Source organism: Meles meles, chromosome 4 (assembly GCF_922984935.1).
Source record: "Meles meles chromosome 4, mMelMel3.1 paternal haplotype, whole genome shotgun sequence".
Taxonomy (NCBI): domain Eukaryota; kingdom Metazoa; phylum Chordata; class Mammalia; order Carnivora; family Mustelidae; genus Meles; species Meles meles.
In genome coordinates, this window is record NC_060069.1 from 27,640,496 (window position 1) to 27,666,572 (window position 26,077).

The 26,077-nt window shown below is 50.7% G+C and overlaps 2 protein-coding genes across 12 annotated transcripts in view; one reads left to right on the plus strand and one right to left on the minus strand.

The window, feature by feature from the left end:
* Positions 1–13,295, plus strand: part of SEC22C (SEC22 homolog C, vesicle trafficking protein) — a 30,926-nt gene extending 17,631 nt beyond the window's left edge. For 6 of the 7 annotated variants that reach the window (XM_046002519.1, XM_046002521.1, XM_046002522.1 and 3 more), the window contains 4 exons: positions 72–251; positions 2,801–2,919; positions 4,740–4,805; positions 6,680–8,741. In XM_046002519.1, the coding sequence (XP_045858475.1) occupies positions 72–251; positions 2,801–2,919; positions 4,740–4,805; positions 6,680–6,880 (566 nt within the window). In that variant the 3' untranslated portion in view covers positions 6,881–8,741. Of the gene's footprint in view, positions 1–71; positions 252–2,800; positions 2,920–4,739; positions 4,806–6,679; positions 8,742–11,960 lie in introns of those variants that run through there. The other variant, XM_046002520.1, reaches the window with a different exon arrangement.
* Positions 13,296–21,897: 8,602 nt separating this feature from the next.
* Positions 21,898–26,077, minus strand: part of VIPR1 (vasoactive intestinal peptide receptor 1) — a 41,275-nt gene continuing 37,095 nt past the window's right edge. For all 5 annotated transcript variants that reach the window (XM_046001605.1, XM_046001606.1, XM_046001603.1 and 2 more), the window contains 3 exons: positions 24,219–24,348; positions 23,936–23,977; positions 21,898–23,288 (listed from right to left, as the gene is read on the minus strand). In XM_046001605.1, the coding sequence (XP_045857561.1) occupies positions 23,097–23,288; positions 23,936–23,977; positions 24,219–24,348 (364 nt within the window). In that variant the 3' untranslated portion in view covers positions 21,898–23,096. The remainder of the gene's footprint in view (positions 23,289–23,935; positions 23,978–24,218; positions 24,349–26,077) is intronic.

Genomic DNA, 26,077 nt, shown 5'->3' on the forward strand with positions numbered 1-26,077 from the left:
ATTTTGTACGTATTGTTCTATGAGATCCATTCCCATGCAGCTGCTTAACTTGGGTTGCTCTCTTTTTGCAGACAGTATCATTCAGAAAGTGAAGTGGCATTTTAACCATGTAAGTTGTATTCAGATGGAGAGCAGCTTGGAAAAAATTCAGGAGGAGCTGGAATTCCAGCCTCCAGTGGTCCTCACTCTGGAGGACACCGATGTGGCAAATGGAATAATGAACGGTCACACACAGATACACTTGGAACCTGGTAAGTGGTTAGCTGTGCTCTGGTGTTGATGAAGATGGCATGACGTTGGGTGTTTCAAATGGACATTGACCTTTTTTTTTTTTTTAAATCGGAAGCTTTTTGGGGGGTGGGTGATGAAATATGTGGAGAAATATATGGACTAATCCTATTTGCAGGTGATTGTTAGAAAACACTTGACTCTTAGCAAATTGATTGCGGGAGTGGGCAACTCATGATGACGTTCAGAAGAGTCGGGGCGCCTGCGTGGCTCAGTGGGTTAAAGCCTCTGCCTTTCGCTCAGGTCATGATCTCAGGGTCCTGGGATCGAGCCCCGCATCGGGCTCTCTGCTTGGCAGGGAGCCTGCTTCCTCCTCTCTCTCTCTCTGCCTGCCTCTCTCCCTACTTGTGATCTCTATCTGTCAAATAAATAAATAAAATCTAAAAAAAAAGAAAAAAAGAAGAGTGACTTGGCACACCTTAACTGGGGTGAACTGGGGTGAAGTCTGTAAGTTTCAACATGAGGGAAGTTACTTACTAAACTGTGTAGATTTATACATGCTCTTTCTCTCTCTCTTTCTCTTTTCTGTTTTTCCCTTTGACAGGGAATCCTTATCTTTTTTTTTTTTTTAAGATTTTATTTATTTATTTGACAGAGATCACAAGTAGGCAGAGAGGGAGGCACAGAGAGAGAGAGAGAGAGAGAGAGAAGCAGGCTCCCTGCTGAGCAGAGAGCCCAATGCAGGGCTCCATCCCAGGATCCTGGGATCATGACCTGAGCTGAAGGCAGAGACTCAGCCCACTGAGCCACCCAGGCACCCCAGGGAATCCTTATCTTATCACTTAGTGCAACATTGCAAATTTCCACGGAGAAACCCTTGTCCCCTTTAACTGAGGGAGGGAAGGGCATGGGGATGATATCAGGCAGGGCCAGAGCTGCAGCTTCTAATGCTCTCACTGTCTGGTTCCCCGTGAGCCCTGGGGATGTCCATCTGTCCCTGTGGTTTACCGAGTTGAATGCCCTGGCATTCTGTGACATGGTCTGGCATTAACACCATTAGCCACTAAATACTTACCATGTAACAAAGCATGAATTTTTTTGTTTTCCTTGTTACAGTTACACACAAACCAATTTTTAATTAAAGTGGATATTTACATCCTAAGCCTTCTGTAGTGATGTAAGAACTGAATCCTTTAAAAGATAGAGTTGTCTCCACTATAACAGTCTAATTATCTTAACAGTTTTTATACTGAGCTCATTGGTTGAAATTTAAAAGTGGTGTATTAAAAATGTCCACATTTTTGGCTTACCTTTGTGTTCTGATTTAATCTATTTCAACCAGTACTTTCCTGGATTGGCTCTCGTGCCAGTCAGTAGGTGGTCATTTATATTGGGAATGGACTTCACTTTCATAGCATGGAGCATTTGAGCCCCAAGCTGCTTCTTTTGCCTCATGTAAAGACGGGACAGCTTTGTAATAAGTGTTTTGTTTTTTAACCACTTAGACAAGAGAAGCAAATCCACAAAATGTCAACTTGCTTATCTTTCTAGGACATTTCACAGTGGTTTGACTCACCCTATTGTCCCGAGGCTAGAATCTTTACAGGTAGCATGTTCTATTCTAACAGGAACTTTGACAGCTCGGTGGAAACTCTAACACACTAACAACAGGCATCAGTGGGGTTGTGGCTAGATGTTTGTACGCGCGCGTGTGTATGTGTGTGTGTGTGAAATGTAGGACAAGAAGGGATGATTTTAAAAGATCACAGTAAGAGAATGGGCGTGGGAGGGAGTCACCATTTAATTGTGTGACCTGGAATCAGTCTTAGCAGATGTCTTTGAAGAGAGAACGATCATTTGCTCTAGAGTTCCAGAAACAGCTTATAGCTCAAATAATCAATGTTTCCCTCCTCTTCTTAGTTATTTTAGAATTTAAGAAACTGCATTTGCTGTGAATTACTTTAGAAGCACAGGAGACAGAATACTGTCCTTGTTTAGAATTTGAGAGTTGAAGTATATGATAGAAATGCTGTCAGAATTTGACAACCAATTTACAGATAAAGCCATAAATTGCTTTAAATCAGGATTTCTCAATCTAAGCCATATTGACATTTTGTACCAGATGATCCCTCATTGTGAGGGACTGTCCTGGGCATTATAGGATGTTCAGAAGCCTTCATGGCCTCTGCCCACTGGACACCACAGACACCCTGTTCACAGTGTTGACAACCCAGAATGTCTCTAGCATTGCCACATGTCCACTAAGGGGTTAATCACCCCTGCTGAAAACCACGGCTTTAAATAGAGAGAACATCAGGCCCTGAAAAACCTGTGCTTCCTCGGAGAAGGACCTCTTTCTGGAAGAATTCACTTCGGATTCCCAGATCCTTTCTGTCCTTCATTTCTTGCCTTTTTTGCTGTCTAACAGCAGCTGTTTTTAGTTAATACGTTTGTAATTCTGTGTTTAACATACTGAGCCTGCCATTAGTGGAGGTCTAGTTAATGTCTCTGTTTATTTTTCTTTCATATAGAAATTATGTTCACTAGACACTTATTTTTTTTAATTGTGAAGCTCCTAATTTCCGAATGGAACCAGTGACAGCCCTGGGTGTCCTCTCGCTTATTCTCAACATCATGTGTGCTGCTCTGAATCTCATCCGTGGGATTCACCTCGCAGAACATTCTTTACAGGTAACCTTTCTTTATTGTACTTTACATTGAAGGACCTATAGTGGAAGAAACTGGTGGGGATCCACTTCACTTATGAGGTTGTTATGCACAAAGATTTCAAATTTTTTTAAAAAGATTATTTATTTATTTATTTGACAGAGAGAGAGAGACACACACACACACACACCGAGAGAGGGAACAGACGCAGGGCAAGTGGGAGAGGGAGAAACAGGCTTACCCCTGAGCAGGGAGCTTTTGGGGCTCGATGCTAGGACCCTGGGATCATGACCCGAGCCGAACGCAGACACTTCACAACTGAGCCACCTAGGCGCCCCTAAGATTTCAAAATTTTTTAATTAAAATATGATTTTTATGTTAAAGTCCATTCTTTATAGTTGGCTGAACAAATATGAGACTTGCTCTTTTGTATCTGTTGTCCTCAGAAGCCACAGGGGGAGCTGGTGAGAACTAGTGTGCTACGGAGACATCTGTGGGGCCCCAGGAGTCACACCAGGGCCCTGATGGCTCAAGAACAAATTTGATCTACAACTTTGAGGTTCAGGCTGTGTCCCCTTGGGAAAAGTGCCTCCTACTCTGATTTATATCATGCAGATGCTACCCTCCCTGTGTCTTTGTCAGAGAGCTGTAGCACCAGGAAGCTGATTTGCCAGCCCACTCCAATCAAAGCAACTTCCTATTTCAGTGCTTTTAAAACATTTTTTTTCTAAATTTTGAGTATTTAAAACACTTTAAAAAAAAAGATTTTATTTATTTGACAGAGTGAGAGACAGTGGGAGAGGAAACACAAGCAGAGGGAGTGGGAGAAGGAGAAGCAGGCTTCCCGTGGAGTAGGGAGCCTGATGCGGAACTCGATCCCAGGACCCCAGAATCATGACCTGAGCTGAAGGCAGACGCTTAACGACTGAGCCACCCAGGCGCCCTTTAAAGTACTTTTTTTTTTGGGCACTTTTTTTTTTTTTTTCTCATTTTATTTATTTTTTCAGCGTAACAGTATTCATTCTTTTTGCACAACACCCAGTGCTCCATGCAAAACGTGCCCTCTCCATTACCCACCACCTGTTCCCCCAACCTCCCACCCCTGACCCTTCAAAACCCTCAGGTTGCCCCAACCTCCCACCCCTGACCCTTCAAAACCCTCAGGTTGTTTTTCAAAAGTACTTTTTAAGAAGTACAGAATCACTGTAGGCATAAGCAGATAGATACTACTTTTAAAAATAGAGCCGTAACGCTCACAGTCATGATGGTGGTGGCCAAAGTCCGAAGCACAACTGAGGCTGGGTCTCAGGAGACTAATGTAGGCTCACCTGTGTGGAGAGGGGCAGCAGTGACCTCCTGTCACCATATCCTGTCTTTAGCCAATGTGTGCCATGGTTCCCACTCTTGTTTTTCATGGTTATTCACACCCAGATACTTACCAAGCCTCTGTACACACTAGAACAGGCGCCTGGCCAGCAAGGTGGTAGAGTGTGAGGACATCACTCAGGAGGTCGTGGTACCCGGGGGTGGGTGGAGTTAGGGAAAGCTGAGTGCTGACAGAAGCGTAGGATTTTGAGAAGTGGTAGCGTTGGGAGGCAATCCAGCTTGGGCACTTAGCACAGAAGCACAGGGACGTGAGGGCGCGTGGTGCACCCAGTCTGTTGAAAACAGTCGCATGCCAACCCTTGCCCTGGTAAACAAACGGGGACTTATGTCTCCCCCAGCCAGGGATTTTGTATTCTCCACCATACCAGAGCGAACGAGGTGTGCAGGGCTTCATGTCTTAGTGTTGCTATTCATCTGAATATTCCTTTTCTTGTATTTGTTTCTTATGTTTGTTTTAGGTTGCCCACGAGGAGATTGGAAATATTCTGGCTTTTCTTATTCCTTTTGTAGCCTGTATTTTCCAGGTGGGTGAAACATTGATATTTTGATGAATGGGTTGAACTCCATGGACTTAATTTGTTTTTCTATTGGAATCATCAACAAGTTTCTAGATGTGATTTTGTTCCACCAAGGCATGTCATGGACTGGTCCTTAGTGGAGGGCCCATCCTGCCCAGTTGTTTCATTTTACAGAGGAAGAATATTGGGCTCAGAAAGAGAAAGCCACTTGCCCTAGGCCACAGAGCCTTTAACAATGGCTGAACAGAAATTTGGACTCCACTCCCAAGAAGGGAGGGATGAGACTGCTGTGGGGATTAGGTTGGGCCTGACTAAATGCGGGGCAGGGTCTCACTTATAGTCAGGGTACTCCAAGTACAGATTTGTCCTTCTGCAGAAGTAACCACTACTTATATGTGCTTTTTTTTTTTTAAACCCAGGACTAGATTTAAAAAAAATTTTTTTTTAAAGATTTTATTTATTTGAGAGAGGGAGAGAGAGAGACAGGACATGAGTGGGAGGAGGGGCAGAGGTAGACGCAGACTCCCCGTGAGCAGGGAGCCCCATGCGGGGCTCAGTCCCAGAATCCTGAGATCACGACCAGAGCCAAAGGGAGACACTTAACCAACTGAGCCACCCAGGTGCCCCTCCCAAAAATTGTTTTTAATAGTAATGCCATCTGATTCAAATCTGTCCTTAGGAAATGAGATAAACATTGCAACATTAATAGTGAGCTTTGATTATTATTTAGTTATTTTCAAGTAAGTGTCATACTTAAGGGGTGGAGTAAAATGAATCTTGAATCCCCTATAGGCAGAGTTCATTCTAGTAAAAAACCTGACTGTAATTTTCTTTCCTCATCCTCCACAAAAGGCGAGGACTTTAGTACTTTCTCCACATTCTTAAGCTTTTTTGTTTGTTTGTTTTCCTTTCAATTAAAGTTTCTGTTCTCATGGTACTTCCTCTCTTCTCTTTTTTTGCATCCATCCTAGAATGGTCTATTTTCCAAGAAGGACATGATTGTCCCAAGAGAAATTTTCAACCTAGGACTGAAAATGCACTCATTTTTGAGAAATCAAGTCTCTGGAGCCTTGGGTGTTGCCATTTGAGGTGCTCAGAGCCTGTGTTTCAGGGCTGCGGGGGTCTTATCCCTCGGCCTTTGTTATCTCAGCTGTATTCCTACTTGAATAGCTCTTTCAGTGGGGAGCTCTCCCCCACTCAGTGGAGCTCAATTTGTTGAATTGCTCTGGGTTTTGAGAACGTGCTTCTTGTTTTTTTCAACTTTGAACCCAAAAGCTACTTTTTACCTTTCGCAGAACAAGAATGGCCTCCTTTCTCCGTGATAGCCCTATACAAAATACCGGTCGCTCTCAGGGCTGTGAGACTTTCCCTGTTGCAGAAATGTTTTTGAAGACATGATAAGGGGGATGTCTAGGGAACGTTGGTCCCTGATGTAGTTGTAACTCAGGAAGAAACGAATGATAAAAGATGGCTCCTTTCATGGGCCGTCCTGCCTGTCACGACTACCCTGAAGGAAGAATTTAGTCGGAGGCCAGTCAGCCTCCTTGGGGTGTCTTGGCCTGGCTCTCTTTCCCTTACCTGCATCTCTTCTTTATCCACAGTCCACAGCCAGGGCATTGCCCTTTGTGTTTCTTAAACGTGTTAAAGAGTGTCGTGTTTTCATTCCTCCTGTGATATCTGTGTCACTTCTCTGTGTCTTCTGAATCTCCACTTTCATCCAGTGATTACCAGCAGCTCACCCAGTGCGTCCAGGTCGCACTCAGTGAATTCGGTTTAATAAGCTAGTGCACGTGCGTGCAGGTGCAAGATGTGCCTCTTGCGTCTGACCCGTGGCTGTTTCCTCGTCTCTGATTGGACTGCCTCTTCTGGTGTCATTTCAGTGTTATCTGTACCTGTTCTACAGTCCAGCCAGGACAAGGAAGGTGGTGCTGTTGCTGCTCTTTATCTGCCTGGGCAACGTGTACCTGCATGGGCTACGGAATGTCTGGCAAATCCTCTTTCACATCGGGGTGGCCTCTCTGTCTTCGCATCAGATACTGACCAGGCAGCTTCAGGAGAAGCAGTGCGACTGTGGAGTGTGAAGGTGACTCTGTGTGATGAATGGATCCTTTGGCTTTCTTAGGAGGGTTATCTCTGTTTCCCTTCTGGCTTCTCCAGTTCACCTCAAATTTTCACCCTCGAAGTTCCCTTCGACCAAGCCAGGCGGAGAGCGACAGTGGGGGATTTTGAGCAGGTGCAGCGGAAGGCAGGAGGTGGCTTGAGACGCAGGCCGGGCTTTGTGCTGAGCGTTACAGCAGAATCTCCAGGTCAGCACCTCTCCTTGGGACAGCAGAATTTGGGGGCTCACCCCCCAAGGAGCATTACTGGAAGATCAGAACGGAATTGTTTTGGTCTTTTCAATCGAATTACGCAATAAACCACGAGATCCAATAACACTAGTTTTAGTAAGTGGCAGTTGTCTCTGAGGAACCACTTTAAAACCTGAATCAGCTTTTCAGTCTAAATGTGACTTGGTTAGTTTCTCGTAGAGGGTCAATACAGGGTGAATTAAAAATTTTAGAATATGGCTCAGAATAGAAACTAGATAAATTTTGTTTACATTTTTTGATAACTTGGGTCCGGTATGGTACCTTTAGAATATTTAAATATATTTTGGATATAAATTGAACTTATCTTCATTTAGGGAAAGGGTAAACTTAAGCTGAGAAAATGGTTAAGAAAGCTGAATTTATTTAATTTATCTACAACTTTTTATGGTGGTGGAGCTGCGTGGGTATGGAAATTTTTTTTTTAAATTTATTTGCAGGGCATATCTGAGTATTTTAGAAATTGAGTAACCAGTGCTACTGGATCATAGATCGTGAGCATGACCATGAGCTTATAAGCCTGGAAATTTCAGGACTTTCTGCAGTGGGCCACAGACTGGATTCACATAGTGACACTTTGATGCAGGGGGCATTACAAACAAACAAAAATGCTCTTGTCATCAGCCTTGTACATGGCAGCTGGGTACCTGTCATTTTAATGATGAGCAATGCCTGATCCTGTGTCCCTGTTCCCAGAAGCCCTCCCAAATTAATTACTCCTTTACACCTTTCCCAGTCATCTTAATTAGATCGAGGACCTCATTCTTTATGAACAGGAGTTAAGTAGGTGTTAATTTTTTTAAAGCTTCATCAAGGTATAATTAACCCTGTGCTCTGCAAAGTTACTTTTCTTGTCTCATTTTCAAAATAGTTGATTGATCACAGCTTTCCAACCTGGGGCTCTGAAGAAGGTCCCTTAGGTCTCCAGAAATTTCAGCCTGGGTTGTCCAGCGCCATTCAGGATACCGTTTTGGGAGCCTGCCCTTTGGATTCTTCTTGGTAGAAACCTGGAATCTGAATAGCTCAACGGCAATTGCATGGGATTTAAGGTTGAATTATGTGGTCTTGATAAATTAAGAAATCCTACTTTGATAGTTTTTAAAAAGTTGGAAACCATTTCAAGAGTTATTGAGTATGTGGGGGAAAGCAAGAATATTATTTTAGGGAATTCAGGTGTAGTTGGTTGTTACTGTTAGTGTATTGCTACTGAGCTACCTTGATGTCACTTTAAGAAAAACAAGTTTATATGACTGGAAATTGTTGGGAAAATGTTGCCGCAGTCATTTTATTTTCCTATAAAACAATTTTCTATTTTTAATCAAACAATATCTGGCTGTGAGAGGTATGTTGGCGCTATCCTCAGATGTCAAGTTCATTGTTGTCTCTCCTTCAATTCTGCATCTGCATGACTTTCTGCATATCTAGCAGGTGCATCTAAAGGCTTTCTGGGACATAATTTTGAAGAGATGGTAAAAGAGAATGGGAAGCCAAGGAGGGGAGACGAATCCTTGTAAATTAGAAGCACCAAAAAAAGGGGGGGGACTTTAAAAGTTGATAAGAACGGCTTACAAGTGAATCGTAGGTTTATTTCGTTGTTTATTTTGAGCCCCTGTGTTACTGGTGTTACTGGCCTCTTGCTCTTGGTGTCTGAGCCTGTGATCCACACTCAGCGGACAGTAGAGAACCATCCCTGAAGAGAAGTCCCTTCTGGTGAATGTTTCTGCAGCAGCGGGGATGTTATCTACCCCTGGTTGAAAGTGGTTGTCATCAATTAGCATCTACATGGGGTTTGAGATTGGTTTTTGCAAACAAAAGGGAAAAGATGCCCTAGCCAAACAGTACATAAGCATTGTTTAACTAGAATCCCGCTGAAAGAAGCATCAACTTATTGGAGGAAGAGGTAAGTGATAGGAAAGAAGTTCTGGGGATATTGTCCAAGGGAAATCGCAGGCTGGTTCAGGCCATGAGTTTTGTGCCTCCCCACACCCCCTCCCCCAACCCCGCTGTGCCATCCTTGATGCCAGAAAGCTGCTCCCTGCCCCCTGCAGGAGTTATCCTCACTCCCCCACAGACTCATTGCTGTTCTAGCACTTTGTTTTCCCAGGGGTAAAATACTACCTGCCCAACCGACCTCCCAGGGGTAGATCTGGGAATAGATGAAATAATGTTGAAAACAAACCTTCAAAGTGCCTTCTGGGATCAGATGCTGCAAGATCTTGAACATTGTATTGGGCTGGCAGTGTGGCTCAGCACTCTTGACCAGGGTTTCCCAACCAAGGGGCCAAGGCCGGAAGGGTTTTCCCTTCCCCAAGTATGCTGGTCAAAGAAATGCACAGACTCTGGTTTTCATTTCCCTAGGCTAGCCTTACTGTGATGAGGATCATTCCTGAGTTTCTTTTTCCTGGCTGGAGACAGTCGGGGGCATATTTGGGTTGGCATTCCTCTCAGTACAGGAGGACCCACCACCGGCAGCAGGAGGAATGTGACCAGAGGCTCCTGGTTTTGCTTCTCAGACTTGCCCCCGTTACCTGTGAACTCTTGTTGCAGGCATGGTGAGGCAAGGCCCACCATTTTAAAGTTCCTTAAGGAGCAGGCCAGAGAGTGTCAAGAGGAGTGCTGAAATTCAAACATTTGCCTCCTCTGGAGCTCCCTGTTCCTTTCTTAGGTGCCCCCATTCTCCAGGACTCCTCTGCCTCTTTCCATGTCTGTCCCATGCATCCCAGCCCTGAACACAGAGGCTGAACCTGGAATCTCTGGAGGGATGAGAAAGCCATCTTTGATTGTAGTTGCTGGGCTGCCCTGAGGCCCAGCCCTCTCCCTCTGTGCTGCTAGAAGCTTCAGCACACATGTGGGAGTCCACGCTCAGTGGGGAGGAGCACTTGGGTGTTCAGCACTGCTCACAGTGAAAGATGACACCCAGCAGGGCCGGCCACTGGGGACATGGGAAGCAGGCCACAGGTGGGGAGCAGAGCGGGGGGCCCTTAAGTAGCTGCCTCTGGGCAGGTCGGGGCTGCTGTTTCCTGTTCCTGGAAGGAATCAACCCCTCACTGTATATGGGGGATGGGTGGCCCTTAGGAGCCCACTGCTGTGCATGCCCAGAACAGCACAGGTGAGGACCAGGAGGCACGGGAGTGTTTGTGGGGATAGATGTGCACCCCTGCTCTGGTATGGTTCACGTTCCAGATGTTCCCACACAGAATCCTGCCTAGGTACAGAGAAGTTCCACTGCGCACTGTGTCCATGGTGGAGGAAGAGAGAGGAGATGTGCCCGTGAGAGATGGGGGAGGCCTGGGGATCGGCTTGACTCTTCTACTCAGCCCTGCACTCAGCCCTGCACTGGAGGGGGCAAGTCATGCCCACAGGCCTCGGTGTCCCCAGCTGAGCAGTGGCGGGAACAGCCTGGTCCCCTGGCATGCCAGCAGAAGGATAAAAGCCTGGTAGAGGAGAGTGCTGGGTGAATCCCTTGGTCGCATGCAGGAGGAGAAAAGCCTTCACCTGATACAAGGAGGTCCAAGCTTCAGGCAGCACGGTGTGGCCGTGTCTTCTATGTTTTACAGAAATGGGCATTTTATGAGACTGCAATGTAAATGGACATCATTCTTTCACTCTAGAAAGGTAGTGGCTTCTCTTTCTCCTCCTTGAACCTGCCTCCTGCCCTCCAGTCACAGAGCTCTTGGTACCATTGACGCTGGAGCCTCCAGGACCCAGGGAGGCTGGTTCTGCGGGTTGAACCAACCCTCAGGGTCTGTCCCCCACCCAAATGAGGAGAGCTCTGATTCTCCCACCTTCTCCCATCGGGGAAGCAGTGATGTCAGACCTGTTTCTGGGGAACCGTCTTGGCAGGAAACCTGTGGAAAAGGGCTCGTCAGTGTGATCTGGGAATGGCCGGATATGGACACTTCTGGCCATGTGTACTGACGACAGAGCTGCTGCCCACAGGCGCCTTTTACTTAGGGTAAAACGATCAAATCCTTTGTTCTAACCTGTGCTTGGTACATATGACCTTCTTTAACCCTCGTGTGATTCTGGGTTACATCAGAAGTATTATTTCATGAATTATTCATATGACTTGACCTCCCCACCCGCCCCTAGAATTCTACTCTATTTAATAGACTTTTCTACTGAGAGCATAAAAGATTGAGGCTGATTTAGCCAGGGCAAAACCATTGACTTCACATCTTCGTTTTGAATGCTTGCTGTCCATGTTGTACAAGCTTCTTACTGTTTTCATGTAATAACAGATCTATTTTGAATAAATGATGGCTATGTTTTAACAAACTCTCACACAGTAGTAAAGCCAAAACTCGTGTTAACGTATGTAAAGAATATTGTTTTGTCATTTATATACTATGTATATATAAATCAAATAAGGTGGCTTCAGAAGTGAGAGGAGAATAAACCCAAGGTGCTTATTAATGTGCGTGTATTCGTGTAAAAAAAATTCTGAGCAACAGGTCTGTTTTCCTAGAGGGTGTGAGGTGGGCCTGACATAATGGAGGGGGGTTGTTGAGAGGAGTGGAATTCAGGTCCTCCTGTCCAGTGTCTGGACAGGAGCGCTGCCTCAGTCCTTAACACTAATGCCTAGATTCTGGAATGCCATCATGGGTCCAGGAGAGACCTTGAAAAAGCCAACATAACAGTCACGGGGAGCAGCCCTGGGTAGGGGCAGGCAGGGAGGCCTGCCTTCTCTGCAGGCTTGGCTTCTGCTAATCTGTGCCTGTAGCTGGCATTTACCCTGCTGTAGGCTCTGAGCGCCTGTCTGCGCTCTGAGGCCCATTTGGTTTCCATCTCCTAGGACCAGCCCTGCCACAAAATGGCCAGCAGGAGGCGCAGCTGCCAGTGGGTCATCAGGCTCCAGGCCCAGGGGATGGCACCCTTTTGCAGAGGTCCTTCCTGAAGCAGCTGCCAGAATTCCCAGAAAGGAAACAAATGCACCAGCCTCTCCTGCCCATATCCCAAACACATCGGAGGAATTCGAGCTCCACGGTTCTCTCCACCATCTGTCCCGAGTAAAAAACTTTTGGGGGAGGGCAAAAGTTTCCAAAATAAACACGAAGGTATTGGGTTCAGGATTTGGGAGTCAGCAGAGCCTTGGGACACCACCCGGTTCAAGCCCCTTGTTGCTCAGGTGGGCAAGTTGAGGCATGTCCTAGGGAACCGGTGACAGCGTGGCCGAGAGCTCCGTCCCCAAGGCTGGGAATAAGGTTCTCTATGCCATTGGCAGCACTGCAGAGAGTAAACGGGGAATCTTGGCCCATGAAAGCTGCCCTTTCTCTGCGCCAGGAGGGCTGGGTGCCAGTTCAGGCTGATGAACTGCCTTCCTTTTTCTTGGGCTCTACCCGCTAATGGGGCCCGGGAGCAGAAGTGCTGCGTGACGACTGTCACACATCGTTGAGCAGTGCCCATGAGGAGTGAGGCTCGGAGAGGAAGGGGTCCCCCTTGGTGCCCCTGGCAGGGGAGCGCTGCCTGGCTCTGCAGTCAGCCCTCCCATGTTGCTGGGTCGGACGTGCAAGGTAAACACTAGAAAGCTCATTGAAGAACAGGAAGGAAAGTTCCTTTGTGACCTAGGATAGAAAAGTGCTCCTGAAGAAAAAATTTACAGGTACAACCTTTGAGGCAAAATGCTTGATGCATTTGATTAAATGCAAATAAGGATGTCACAGGCAGAGTGAAACGAATGCGAGATCTTTACAATGTCTGAAACCGATAGGGATCACTACACAAGCAATTCCTGTAGGTCAGCAAGAAAGACAGCAACCTCATAGAAAAACAATTTGCAGAAGAGAAAACCCAAAAGGCTAAGAAACATAGGAAGATGTTTAAAATCATTAGGAATACAGAGAAATGCATATTAAAACAACAGTAAAATATCACCTTATGCCTGCTAGTGGGGTGAGGCTTAGAAAGCTGGATGGCAGCAAGTGTTGGAGGCTGTGGGGGGATATAGGACTCCACGCACAGGTCACCTGAAGGGTAAGGCCACTGCTATGGGCTGAACTGTGCCCTCCCCGAATGCATATGTTGAAGTCCTAACCCCCCACCCCAGTAACTCAGAACGTCTGTGTTTGGAGGAAGGGAGAAGGCAGCCATCTGCAAACCGAAGAAAGAAGCCTCAGAAGAAACCAACCCTGCCGACACCTTGATCTCAGAGTTCCAGCCTCCTGACCGTGAGAAAATAAATTTCTGTCATTTAGGGTCGCCTGGGTGGTGCTTGGGGTGGCACAGTCGGTTAAACATCAGACTCTTGGTTTCGGCTCTGGTCATGATCTCAGGATCATGAGATCGAAATCCGCATGGGCTTTCACACTCAGCATGGAGTCTGCTTGAGATTTTTCTTTCTCCCTCTGCTCCTCCTGCTTGTACTCTAAATAAATAAATAAATATTAAAAAACATTTTCTGTTGTTTAACCACCCGGTTTGTGGTACTTGGTCATGGCGGCCCTCGCAAGCGAAGATGGCTACCTACCCAAATTTCATGTGCCCACACCTCCTGTTGTGGATCCTGCACTCACCACACAGCGGACAGAAGTACCCAACGTGCCGCAGCATGGATGGATCTCTAAAATGTGGAAGCAAGAAGAAGAATAACATGCATCTGATTAGAAATACACGCACATGAGATGATAAAATATTTAGTAAGACTATATTTTAATACATGCATGTTAAATACATTTGAATGGTTGCCTACATGGGGCCAGGAGCCGGTGAGTTAGGGATAACAGGAATTTGAAGAAAAGAGAGAACGCTTGCTAGAGTCAGCAGTCAAGTCTGAGAGCCCTAGGTGAACCCGGGGGGCCTGCACTGCCGCTGGCGATCTCGCCTTGGGGGTGCCCAGCCTTCACCGGACTTGAGGCCCGGAAAACCCGCTTCTGTGGAGGCTCTCCTAGCCCCGAATGCTGCCGGTGTTAGAGCCTCCTGGCTTCTCCCGTGGGCAAGCTGGGGGAACTGGAGCCGAGGCCAGGGGCTGTCGTGGTCAGGGAGGGCTTCGGGAACCGTGGGGGAAAGGGAAGGGCAGAAAGCAGAGAGGAGGGGACTCAAGATGGGTGAGCCAGCTCTGGCCGCCGGGGACTCCCTCCCTCCCAGATTCTCGCTGTCTGACCAGCAGTTTCCTGGCCAAGACTCTTTCCCACATGAGGCACTCAGCTGAGGGACTCTCACAGGGGATTCTCAGGGAAAAAGGAACACAGCTGCAGGAGGGACCGAGGCGCCCCCAAGGCAAGATCTTCCTCCCACCCCAGAAACAGTTAGTTCTGGCCACAGAGCCCACGGCCTGAGCCTGGGGAAGGGAAGCCGGAGGGGACCGGGTCTGGGACGGTGAAGCTAACCAGGACCACCATTGCCCTGAGGGGTTACTCTAGGCACATTTTCTGAGGCCCCAGGGGTAAGAGCAGGGGCCAGAAGTAAGGAACACAGGGCTACCAGAAGGATGAACTTTCTCACAGGGCCGGCCAGCAGGGCTCAGGGAGACAGTGAGCGCTCCACTGTGAAGGTGTGCAAACCGAGATCAGATGTGTCGCCTAGGACCTTGGAACACGCTGTCCCCATCTCAGAGACCTTGTCTCTTCCTGGGTGCTAGTGTCCGCAGGGACATCTGCCTATCTCCCATAGTGCCTCGTGTCGTGTCCATCCCATGGGGTGAGCCAGACGCCAGTTGTAGGAAACAGCCTGTGCCAGCTCCCGTTTGAAAGAGTAAATATTAGTCTTTTCAAGAGCTGCCTGTTCTCTGTCACTGGGCACCACCGGGGACACTGAACTGGGATTTGCAAAGCATGGGAGGCGGGGGCTCTTGGTGCCCAAACCCAGACGGAGTCTGTGGGCCTGACTGGTCACTGTTGTATGGAGGGCAGCAAGAAACAAGCCTCCCCACGTTCAGGAGGCCATCCCCTCCCGGTCACTTGGGAAGCAGCGAGAACCCGAACCCCCAGGAGGTGCTCTCCTCCCATATGGCTCGGGCTGCTGCTACAGACGTGTGGGGGGGCCTGCCGTGTTTTGACCTGGACCTTAAGGACCTGGGCCCTGACTCTGGTGTCCCTGGTTTGCAATCCCCTGATTTTGCGGCATTACCGGGAAGGGGGAATGACTTGCTTCTGCTTCACCGTCGTCCCTTGGGGAGACCTCCTCTGACCCCTCCAGCTAACAGAGCACCCCCTTACTCTAGCCCCTCATCTTGCCTTCTTCCTTCCTTGTGTAATTTTCCTCAATTATTTTTTGTGAGCACTGAGAGTTTTTTAATTTATTTTTTATTACTGGAGTGTTGTTGACGTCCAGGTGTTCAACATAGTGATTCCACGGTTGCGTACATTCCTCGGGACTCATGGCAATAAGAGTCCCCATCTGTCACCATGCGTTATTACGATATTATCGGCTACATTCTCTGTGCTGTACTGTTCATCCTTGAGGGATTTTCCTCACTGATGATCTGACTCCTCTGTTAGGGGGCTCAGCGCCGGGAGGGCAGAGCCTTGGTCACCTGGTCTTGCTGCGCTGCGCACGCCACCCGTGCTCGGTAACTATTTGCTGAATGAATGTTATGGCCTCCACACCTTGAAAATAGTAAAACCAATATAATTATCACCTCCTCACCCCTGAAATTGTATTCCTCTGGATCCCCTCCACCATTACGACCTGGGGGCTGGGACAGGGTGGGCGATGAATGCCGTCTCAGGGAGCAGGAAGCGAGGGTGGGAGTGGGGAGGAAGGAAAGCCCATCTTCAGCTGGCGAGTGGCAGCACGGAGAAGGGGAGGAATCTCTCAGACATGTCCTGTTCTCATCTTTCTCTGCGATGAAATCTTGAAGGCAGGGGGACAAACCCTAAACTGTGAAAATAGAGGGGGCGTGTGTCCCACTCTGCACTTGGAATCAGCTGGCCACACCGTCTGTGTCCCTTAGGTGGCCTTACTGGGCAAAAATGGGAGAGCCTTGGATTTGATGGCAAGAAAGTCACGGTGAGTGCCACCCAGCCTCTCTCAGCTCCCAGAGGCCTGGAATGGATCCAGCTCTTGCCATGGGGCATGAGGAAGATGGCTGACTTAGAGCTGCTGGGCCTGGCATGGTGGTTACTGCCATGGCCAGTGGTGAGGTGAGAGGGTCTTGCACCCCGGGCTAGATAGGGGCTTGGCTTAGGGGCCAGAGTGGGCCAAGGTGGGGCTGGATCTGCTGGGGCAGGCCCTGGGGTTGTAGCCAGGAGAGCAGGCTGAGTGTCCCTCGGCCATGTTGAGCATCCGTGAAGAGACCCTAGTACACAGCGTAGCACCAGGACCTTGGTGCTAGGCTCCTTTTCTCTCTGCTAGGGAACGCCACCCGAACTGGACTTGTTGCCTCGTATCCTATCGACTTCCTTTTTCCAGCTCCTGCAGGAATAACCCATTTCCCACCTCAGCTATCACTTTCTGTCCAGAGTTCTTCTGAAGCCACATTGGGAGCCCACTTGACAACTTGTGCATGGAAGACTCGGGGTGCTGCCGTGGGCGGACCTTGAGCCCTAGATGGTGGGAGACAGCAGGTCACGCTCTCCTGACCCTCGGTGCTCCACCTGATGGGTGAATAACCCACCTTCTCTTTGTCTTCCCCCATTTCCCTGCTTCCCACTTCCCTGTCCCCCATTCCTTTGTCTTGGTCACAGACTTTTGTTCCAGGCTATCTTTCTGGAGACTCAGGCTTACAAAGCCACCTGAACCCCTGTGCTAGAAATCATCTATTGCTAGCCAGCACCCCTCTCTGCCCCTTCCATAGTCCCATGTATTGCAGGGAGGCTGGAGGCTACCTTTTCCAGCCCCCCCCCCTTCCTGCTGGGGATCTGGACGCTGCCTAGGCTGTGCCAGAGGGATGCACCGCAGGAGAGAGTTGGGAGGCAGAAAGGAGGTGGCGGCCATTCTCCTTATAGCGCAGCGGCTGCTGGGTGGGAACTGACAGACATGAGTTTCTGCAGCAACCAGACACGGTGTTCCTTCCACTTTCTTGCCCTTAGCTTCATGGATGATGTGCAACTAGGAGGTCAGTCATAATTTCCTGCAAGGTGGGAGCTGGGGTGGCGTGATCTACCATAGGGCAGAAATATGCCCTAACTTCCATTCCTCCAAACCTTCCTACATATAGTTCCCTACATTAAATATCTTTCTGCACAAAATACCCAGAGTGTTTTCTGTTCCCCTCCCCAACCCGCTGCGCTTAACCTTGACTGATTGGGCTTCCTCACCTCTGCCATATGCTATACCACCAGGCTCTGGTGGAGGGAAGCCAAAAGGCCACATATTGACCCAAAGAGACATCCAGAAAGAGACTGAGGGTCAGCAGTCACTCCCTCCTTCCTTATTAGATCAATTTTCCTTTTGGAAAATTGGGTATGTGAGCTAGTCTGGGCCCAGGACCCTGAGGAAAGTGTGCAGAAGGTGGGTTCTGGGATAACTTATCTTTCTGATAAAAGGAGTCACACAGGAGAGAGTCTCTCTGCCACTGCATGGCGTTCCATGAGAACATGATGCTTGGGGTACTGGCAGCCATCTTGGAAGCATGAGGGGATACGTCTATGGATGAAAGTCAAAATACTGAGGATGGCAGAGGAGACAGACAAACTACTGGGTTGAGCTGCTGCATTAACCCAGGAGCTGCCTACTTTTAGCAGGCATCACCCAGGCAGGACCCTTGCCCTCTGAGCCACATAGAGGCTGGTTCAGAATGCTTCAGTGTTTTCCACACTGATACGCTGCAACCAACGGATGCTGGGACCTCTGGGAGCTGGGCTGGGACCAGGCTGAAGCAAGTGAGGCATTCGCCTTAGATGCAAAATTTAAGGAGGTGGCAAAAAAATTCAATAAGCTGGATAAATAACATTCTAATGCAATATTTAAAGAAAAAAAGCTAATGCAAAAACACACAATGAACAAGATACCGAGATTTTTATAAAGAGACTCAAGATTGGTGTCCTCTGCTGGGTCTGCTCTGCTTGTGTTTCCACACAGGGCACGTGAATCTCATCTGTGGCAATCCGTATGACGAAGCAGGGCTCCGGGATTTGGAGGCTTGGGTTCAAGTAAGGGTGCTGCAGTGACTTGCTGGGGAGAAGTCCCTTCTCTTCTCTGGACTCTGGTTACCTCAGCCATCCTGCGTGGAGACGAGGGCATTGCCAGGATGGCCTTCTGCGACCTGTCTTCCTCATCCCCATGGCCTACCGAGGTTACTGTCCCTCTCCCTGGGATGCTGTGTCTCCTGGGCCATTGACTCCTGGCTATTAATATCTCCGCCGTCCCTGGCCCGATCAGGGTGTTTAATGACTGCCAGCTGTGGCTCCAGCCCCCCTCCCTCGGGAGAGATAAGAGCAGTTCCTGTTCCCACATGGGGGGAGCAGAGGGGGAAGCAGGGTCATTGCTCAGGGAATGGGCCCTGGGCAAGTGGTGGGAATGGAGGGGCTGACACTGACTGCTCACTGCACTGAGCCCAGCACTTGCCGGATGGGGGTGTCTGCAGATATGGACTCCTAGTGCCCCCTCCCCTGCGGGAGCTGTCCTGGTCTCCCCACCTCTGCCTGTGCCTTGTTGCTTTAGATCCTGATCTCAGCAGCCTGAGGGCTCTCCCCAGACATCCCACAGACCTTACAGAAAGCCTCTCCCAAACCGGGTCATCAACTCCCCAAACCCCCTCTTCCTCCTCCCTCACCCGGATGGTGGATAGGCGTCTTTTCCTCAGCTTACCCCTGGGGCCCTTCTCAGCAGCCAGAGCTGCCTACCCCTTGACCTCATACCCTTGGCCTCATTTAAGGAGCCTTCACTGGGTTCTTGTTGTTCATTTGGATTTGGGTGTCCCTGCATCCATCATGGTCCCCTTGGGACTTAGAGATGCTTGCTTAATCCTGAGACAACCCGATGTCTCTTCACCTGGGAAGCTGCTCCCTATCCATCCAGCTTGTTCCATCCAACATCCATTCTTGTTATCCATCCAACAACCTACCCTCGTTGTTCAGCCTGTGCCCTAGAATGGAAGGCGCTGTCCACATGGTGGCTTCTGCGATCGATTGATGGTGGCCCTCTGCACCGTGATGGTGGGGGGCTCCCTGTGCCTCTTTCCAGGAGGCACCCACCCATCTGAGTTAACTGGACTTTGCCCTCAGGAACTGGGGTCAGGGCTCAGTCAAGGGCCAGGGCCTAATCTGTCCCCGAGGGGCCCAGCTCTGCAGTTGGGACTGGGACAGGGATCACTGTGTGTCACAAAATTCAGGGGCCTGGGTCTGAGGGCAGGGATGTGGGTCTCTCTACTCCCAGGCTGTCCCTGGGCTCACCAGGCCTGTGGCCTCGCTCCCACTTCCCTCTTGTATTTCAGTCTGAAATGGAGCTGAGGAGAGAGGCCTGCCCTCTGTGTCACCTGGTCTCCTGGGGAGTGGCCTGAACCCTGGTGTTTGGGGCCCCAAGGCCAACCTTGGGGAAGTCCTTGAGGGATCCACCAGGTGGCGACAGAGATGAGTTGGACTGGCCTGATGAATGCCCTAGGAGGCCTGAGGTGGGCGTGGGGGGGGGGGGCTGGATCCAGGTCACCCCCACTCCACAGACAGCTTGGGATGTCTGTCCATGGTCTCTGCTGGCCTGAGACATTCTTTCAGCTTCTCTCTGTTCCTGAATGCCCAACGCTGGGCTTTTCATCTATTGCCGCCTCTCAGGGCAGGACCCCACTGAGAGTCCTCCCTTTTGCTGCCCGTGTCTTGGGTCTCTCCACGGTTGTTTCACTTGCTGCCTTTCTGGCTGAAACATCTGGTCTCCCCTGGGCTCTCTCCTTACCCTGATGCTATGACACTAATGGTTGATTTCAGGCGCTGTGGTGGACAGGCGGGGTCCAGCTTGGTTTGGTGCCTTCTCATAGGCCAGGGAGCCTGTAGGGTAGTTGATTTGGAAGCTGGGGTGCTGCCCTTTCCTCTGAAAAGCCTCTGCTTCTAGAATCTGTTAACTCTTTCCATTTGTTTCCCCTCCTCCCCTCCCCATCTCCCACCAGCCTGAGCTTATCCCTCAGTTCCAGAGAACTAACTGTTCCTTGGAACTGTTCCTTGTTCTCTCATAGCCTCTGTCCTCTGAGCATACCTTGTTCCTAGTCTGCTTAGGGGTCTCCCTCCAGTTGCTGTCCTCCCCGAGCCCAGAGGACAGAGCAGGTGACAGAGGGCTCTGGGCAGCCCCTTCCTCATTAACTTCTCATGCCTTAGCAGGAGCTAAGTCTAGCCATCTACCAGGTGGAAACACTGAGGCCCAGAGAGGGATGGGGAAATGCTCAAGATCTATGAGAACGTCTGGATCAGAACTGAGACTAAAAGATTAGGGCTGGGTCTTCTGGATCTTACTGGTAGACAATGTCTCTGGAACCAGTTCAGAGAGGAACTGAGTTGAAAGGGGAGGAGGGAAATCAGAGTGAGTGACGTGGCCCAGCTGGGTGAGAGGAGCATGGCCATCCTGCCGTTTCCCTCTCTCCCGTCCCCTGTGCCTTGGAGTAGTAGGGATGGGAACTCTCAGGGAAGAACGGAGCAAGTTCAAGGAGACCCAAACGTACCCTTCCTTCCACTCTCCACCACCAGCACCCCATCAGTGGTCACCACTGTTTGTCTGGGCAGGGGAAGAGATGGTTAGTGCCAAGAATATTCTTTCCAGCAGGCCAGAGAGTGCCTGAAACCAAAGCTAGGAACATTGCCTCCTGTGTCCTACAGCTGACCATGCACAAGGCAGGCATGGCATGTGAATCTAGATGAAGTTTGCTCTTGCCAGACCTCCTGGGCCATTGATCCAAGGGTATGTGCCTGGGGCTGTCTGTGCTCTGGGTCCAGCCACTCTGACCTTGGCCTACCTGCCCCTGAGCTGGGCCTCTGCAGGTTGCTGGTGTGCGGCTGTCTCTGGTTATGGGTCCTGGGTTGGTTCTGAGTAGGACAAGGCTTTTAAGGACCCTTGCAAGCAGATCTGAGCCTTTGGCAACCTATTCTAGCTGCTGCTCCTTCTCCTTCTCCTTCTTCTCCTCCTCCTCCTCCTCCCCCCACCCCCGCTTTTTTTTGGTACCAGTATGGCATCCCTCTTCTTCTCCCATAGCAGGACAACCTCCTTGCAAGTTTGCAGGAAGTAGAAGCCAAGGGGTCAGGTCAGGCAATGGCTTCAGAGACTTCTTGCTAACTGACACTGACTTCACCCTCCTGCCTCTGCGTCTAACCTTTTCCATTAGTCATATTGGCTCTGTCACTCATTTTGGAGACATTTGTCCTGTCCTCTATCTATCTCCTCTTAGCCAAACTCTGGGCAATGTCAACATGGTCAGTTCACACCCCCTGCACCCCTCCCTGTCTGCAGGAATCACTTGGGCCTGGAAAATACTCCCACTTAACCATTTTGGGGACCACGGGCAGCTCTGTCAGCTGTTTTGCAGTGATCCAGGAATAGAATTGTCTCCTCTGGGCTGGATTTAGAAGGTCAGGAGACACGATGAGGACCTTATACTAGGTCTTCTCATTGAGGGTCCTCATCAGAGAGTAAGGACCTTCATCATTCTCAGAAGGCAGAGACCACCACTCAATGGAACATGAATTGAAAACCTTTAGAACCACGTGCTTGTCACCTGGGAGTACAGGATTCCCATCCAAAGCCCGAGGGGTGGTGGCAGCTGGCTACAGTGACCTCCCCTTCTTTTCGACCTCCCCTCCTCCGAATGCGGTGGTGGTGGGGGGGGACTGCTGTACGTTGGAAGCCACGCGGGAACATCATCCACCAGAGAAACCAAGCCAATTCAACCCACCATTTATTGTTGTCCAAGCCTGTTTGCAAAGCTGAGGGGGTCTTCTGGCTGGGGCGTGGGCAGGAAGCCATGGGGCTACAAGGTGTGGGGTAGACCCAGGATGCTATGGCCCACAAGCTTTGGTTTGGATGACATCCGAGCCAGAGGACCCCTCAGCCACAGTCCAGGCTGGGCGGTAATAATATAAGCGGTGATACAAATAACCAAGGATTCAGCTTGTTACAATATATAAAATGCAGCAGTTAATTTCACTTTCCCTGTCGGTCAGATCTGAGATCAAACCCTAGCTTTGCGACAGGCGAGGTCTGGCGCTGGGAGACTGTTCCCCGATCTGTGAAATGGGGTCGGTAGTTCCCACCTTCCTGACGATGCGAAGATGAAGGGGTTCATCAGTGCACGTCTCTAGCCTGGTTCGAATAGTTGGCACATGTGGGAAGCTCCCACAGCCCGTAGGGCAGTCTCAACTCTTCCAGCCGACCCGGGACCACTCCACTTCTGCGGGGACTATGGAGACACCTGTGCACCCCAAACTAAACTCTATCAGAAGCGCACCTGCCTTAGGCAGAGGAACTCCTCCACTGGGAGGAGCCGGGCGGTTCGGAGCACCACACTGGGAGGGGGGATGGCATCTCGGAAGAGATGCCTGACCGTCAATGTTTCACCCAAAGGAACCTGACAGCGACCACAGGACTTCAGGCCCTGCCGAGGCGGCGGCGGCGTGTGACCTTTAGGAGCAAGATCTCTGTCGTCGGCGCTCTCCACGTTCTCACGTACACCGCAGCAGGGGGACGGGCGGTGGCCTTCCTGGGCTGGCTCCTGAGAGCCGAGGGGCGCGGAGTCAGGTGAGCGTGTCTGGATTTCTTGCCCCTGATTGGCGGAGGGGGCCATGGCGGGGAGGAGTCTGACCACAGAGCTCCACCCCAATATCTTCCCGGGTCGGAGCGCCAGCCGGCCAGCCTGCAGAGAGATTAGACTGCTCCCGCATCCGTGCGCCCTCCCCTCCTCCGGGAAAACGCCGCGACAGAGTTCTCTGGGGGCCTCTGGACAATGGCCTGGGGGGCGGGACAGCCTCCGAGCCCGGGGCTGGGGCTGGCCTCGCCCGGGCAGGCCTCCGTCCCTAGGGCCACCCCGGGGTGGGTGGTGCGGGCGGGAGGGGCCCGTCCTGCGCCCCCGGACGCCTGGCGGTCAGACCAGGGAGACTTCGGCCTGGAAGCTGGAAGAACGGCGCGCGCCGGGGCTGACGCGGGTCAGCATGGACACCTGCGTGCTGCACGTGCCCCCGTTGCTGCCTCCCGAGGGGTGCTGGTATTTGAGGCTTGAGCCCAAGATGCCCTTCAGGTGCCAGCGCCGCCACTTCCGCCGCAGCTCCGCCTGCACCTGGGGGAAGGGAAGCTGGTCAAGCCCGCCCCTAGGAGGCCTCCTCCACTGCTGACTGGGCTGCTCCGGATAGATCCTCCCTTGGCCAGTGCACAGTTGGGACCACATAGGAATGGGGGTCAAATCAAGGCTTTGGAGTGGGAGGAGGTAGGAGGCAGAGAAGATTAGAGGGTGCAGTCCAGGGAGGGAGAGGGGTGCTGCCTGGGGGTGGCTGTGTCCCCCTTCTTCTGTATCCCCCTTCACTTAGGCTCATCTGAGTGGATGGAGTTCTGTGCTTTGTAACCAGGGCTCTACAGCAACTCAGTCTGATGGTGCCCCCCGCCCCCCACTTGCTGCATACAGCTGCTTAATGAACTGATGTGCCCACGAATCCCAGGTCTGTGTATGGGTGTATGTGTGTGTGTGCGTGTGTATGTTTATCTTAAAATGCACATGCTAAGTCAGGTCTGGGAGGCCGGGTGGGGGCAGAAATCAGCATTTTTAACAAGGTCCTAGGTGTGCACCCCCACCTATTTTCTGGTCTGAGAACCACACTCGGAGTAGCAAGACTGAACTCATCATTGCTTTGCACATATCCCGTCACTGTTTCCCGACCCTGGACCAACTGGAGTGTTATTGCCTGGTCCGCAAGATCTGGGAGGGCTTACCTCGCCATTCAGGAAGCAGTAGAGGATGGCTACCACAAAACCCTGGGGAAGAAGGGAGCAGGAGATGTGAGGCAGACAGACTCCGGGTGCCCCCAGCCCTGTACCACCCATGGCCCTAGCCCCTGTGTTCCCCTGGTTAACCAAAGAGCTAAGCATACGGTAGGGGGTTAATCAGTACTTAGGACAGTGAAAAAATTGGAAGCCACTGGCAAAGGGCCAAGGCCCCAGGTTGAATTCCCTTAAAGCCCAGAGAAGTATGCAGCCTTTGGTCATTGGTTCATACCTGGAAAGACCCCACGACGAGCTCAAAGACCATTTTCACTTCAGCTTTAAAGTTGTGGGGAAAGAAGGCAAACACGAAGTAGTGCACTCCAAACAGGGGGATCAGCAGAAGGGTGGACTTGGCCAGCCTCCTGGGGACAGGAGAGGGGCAGACGGTGGGCACAGGAGGCAGGGATAACAACGGGGAAGTATGAGCTTGGGCTGCTGGCTCCTGGAAATATTGTGTTCACCTCTGCTCCTGCTTCAGATCTGCGGTGCCCATGCCCTCACGCCCCCCAGCTCTCCTAGCCTGGAGACAAGCATGAGGGAGAGGGAAACTCTATTCTCACCCTTCTGGAGGGGAGTCTATAAACAAGGCCGGTACTGAACCCTGAGGATAAGATACTGTATTTCAAGCTCTGTGGCAGCAAAGGGAGAGATGGTCTCAGCCCCCAGGAGATCCTGGTTCCCCCTCACCTGGTGTCAGATTCCCTCATCTTCACAGTGGGGTCAATGTCTGCTCAACATGATCAAATTACAGACATGCCCACTCTAAATTCAGAAGTGCTTTTGGGGCTGTAAAATGCACTGCTTCCACAAGAGACCCATTCTCTACTGGGGATGAGGACATTTGGGAAGGAAGTCTCTGTAATTGGGTGCTGACCCCATATGCCCGAGGCCACTTGGGAGGATGCTGGGCACTCAAGTTTATGCCTGGTTTAGTACTGCTCTCTGTCTCTGGCTTCTCGCCTGTCCACTCCTCTAGGAATTGCCACCTTTTCTGGAATGGCTTCCCTCTCTCCCAGCCTCCCCACACTGATACACACACACTCCCAGCACACAGGAAGGGCCAGGGCCTCCTTTGCCAGCCATGTGTGCAGGGCAGGGTTGATCCTCCTTCCAAATGACCCCTTCCTCTCCGATGGAGCAGGGCTCACCCTGCCAGCCCCCTGAACTCACAGCCGGTCCGGGCAGCTCAGTGAGTCCATAGTTCATTGGCTGGGAGAGGTCTGAGGGCCAAGGGGTCTCTGCCTTTATCTCTTCTGCCTTGGCAGTCAGTCCAGGGAACCCTAGTCAACTGGGGGCAGAGACTGGGGTCTTGCCCCTCCAGCTCCTTCCTGGACCCGGCTCCCAGCCGTGCCAAGATCCGGAGCACTGCCCACCCTCTTGGGCCACAAACCTATTCCCCATGCCCAAGGCTGACAGATGGAGGCTTTCCTTAAATTGAAGGCTTATGGGGAGGTGGAGAGTGGGAGCTGACGGCCCCTCAGCGGTGAGCTCCATCTCCCATCCCCCCCACCCCTTCTGCCTGCTGACAGCTGTTTGGTTTGTCTCACCCACGGGGACCTGGTGATGACCAGCTCTCTTTGCTTCTGCTTCGAGCCCTTCGGAGCAGTTGTGCATTGGGGAAAACAGGGCCCCACAGGCAAAGGGGAGGATTAGGATGCACAGGCCTGATGTGCTGCCCCCTGGCAGACGACAGATCCCTTCGGGGGCCTTCCGTTCTCAGACTGGAAGGGAAGCTCCTCCTACGCACCCAGCGGGGGAGAATGCCGTCACACCGGGGGAACGTGAGCCTTAGTCTCATCAGAGAGAATCACAGGATTCCAGAATAGAATCCTAAATCCAGCAGCTCGTGACATTCTAGCCAAGAATCTTAGAACCACAGCACAAGACTCCCCCAAGAGAAGCCAGGCCAGGAACCGTCCAGAATCCCAGGACTGGAAGGCCCTTATGGGACGTCCCAGGGTTGTCCGGTCTCTGCAGCACTGAGAAACAATCTCTCATTCCCATCTGTGGGCAGGCAGACCCCTAACTCACCTCCCCACAGCCACCCTGTCCATGTTTCTTTAGTTCTGTCTTCGAGCCCTCTCGTTCTCA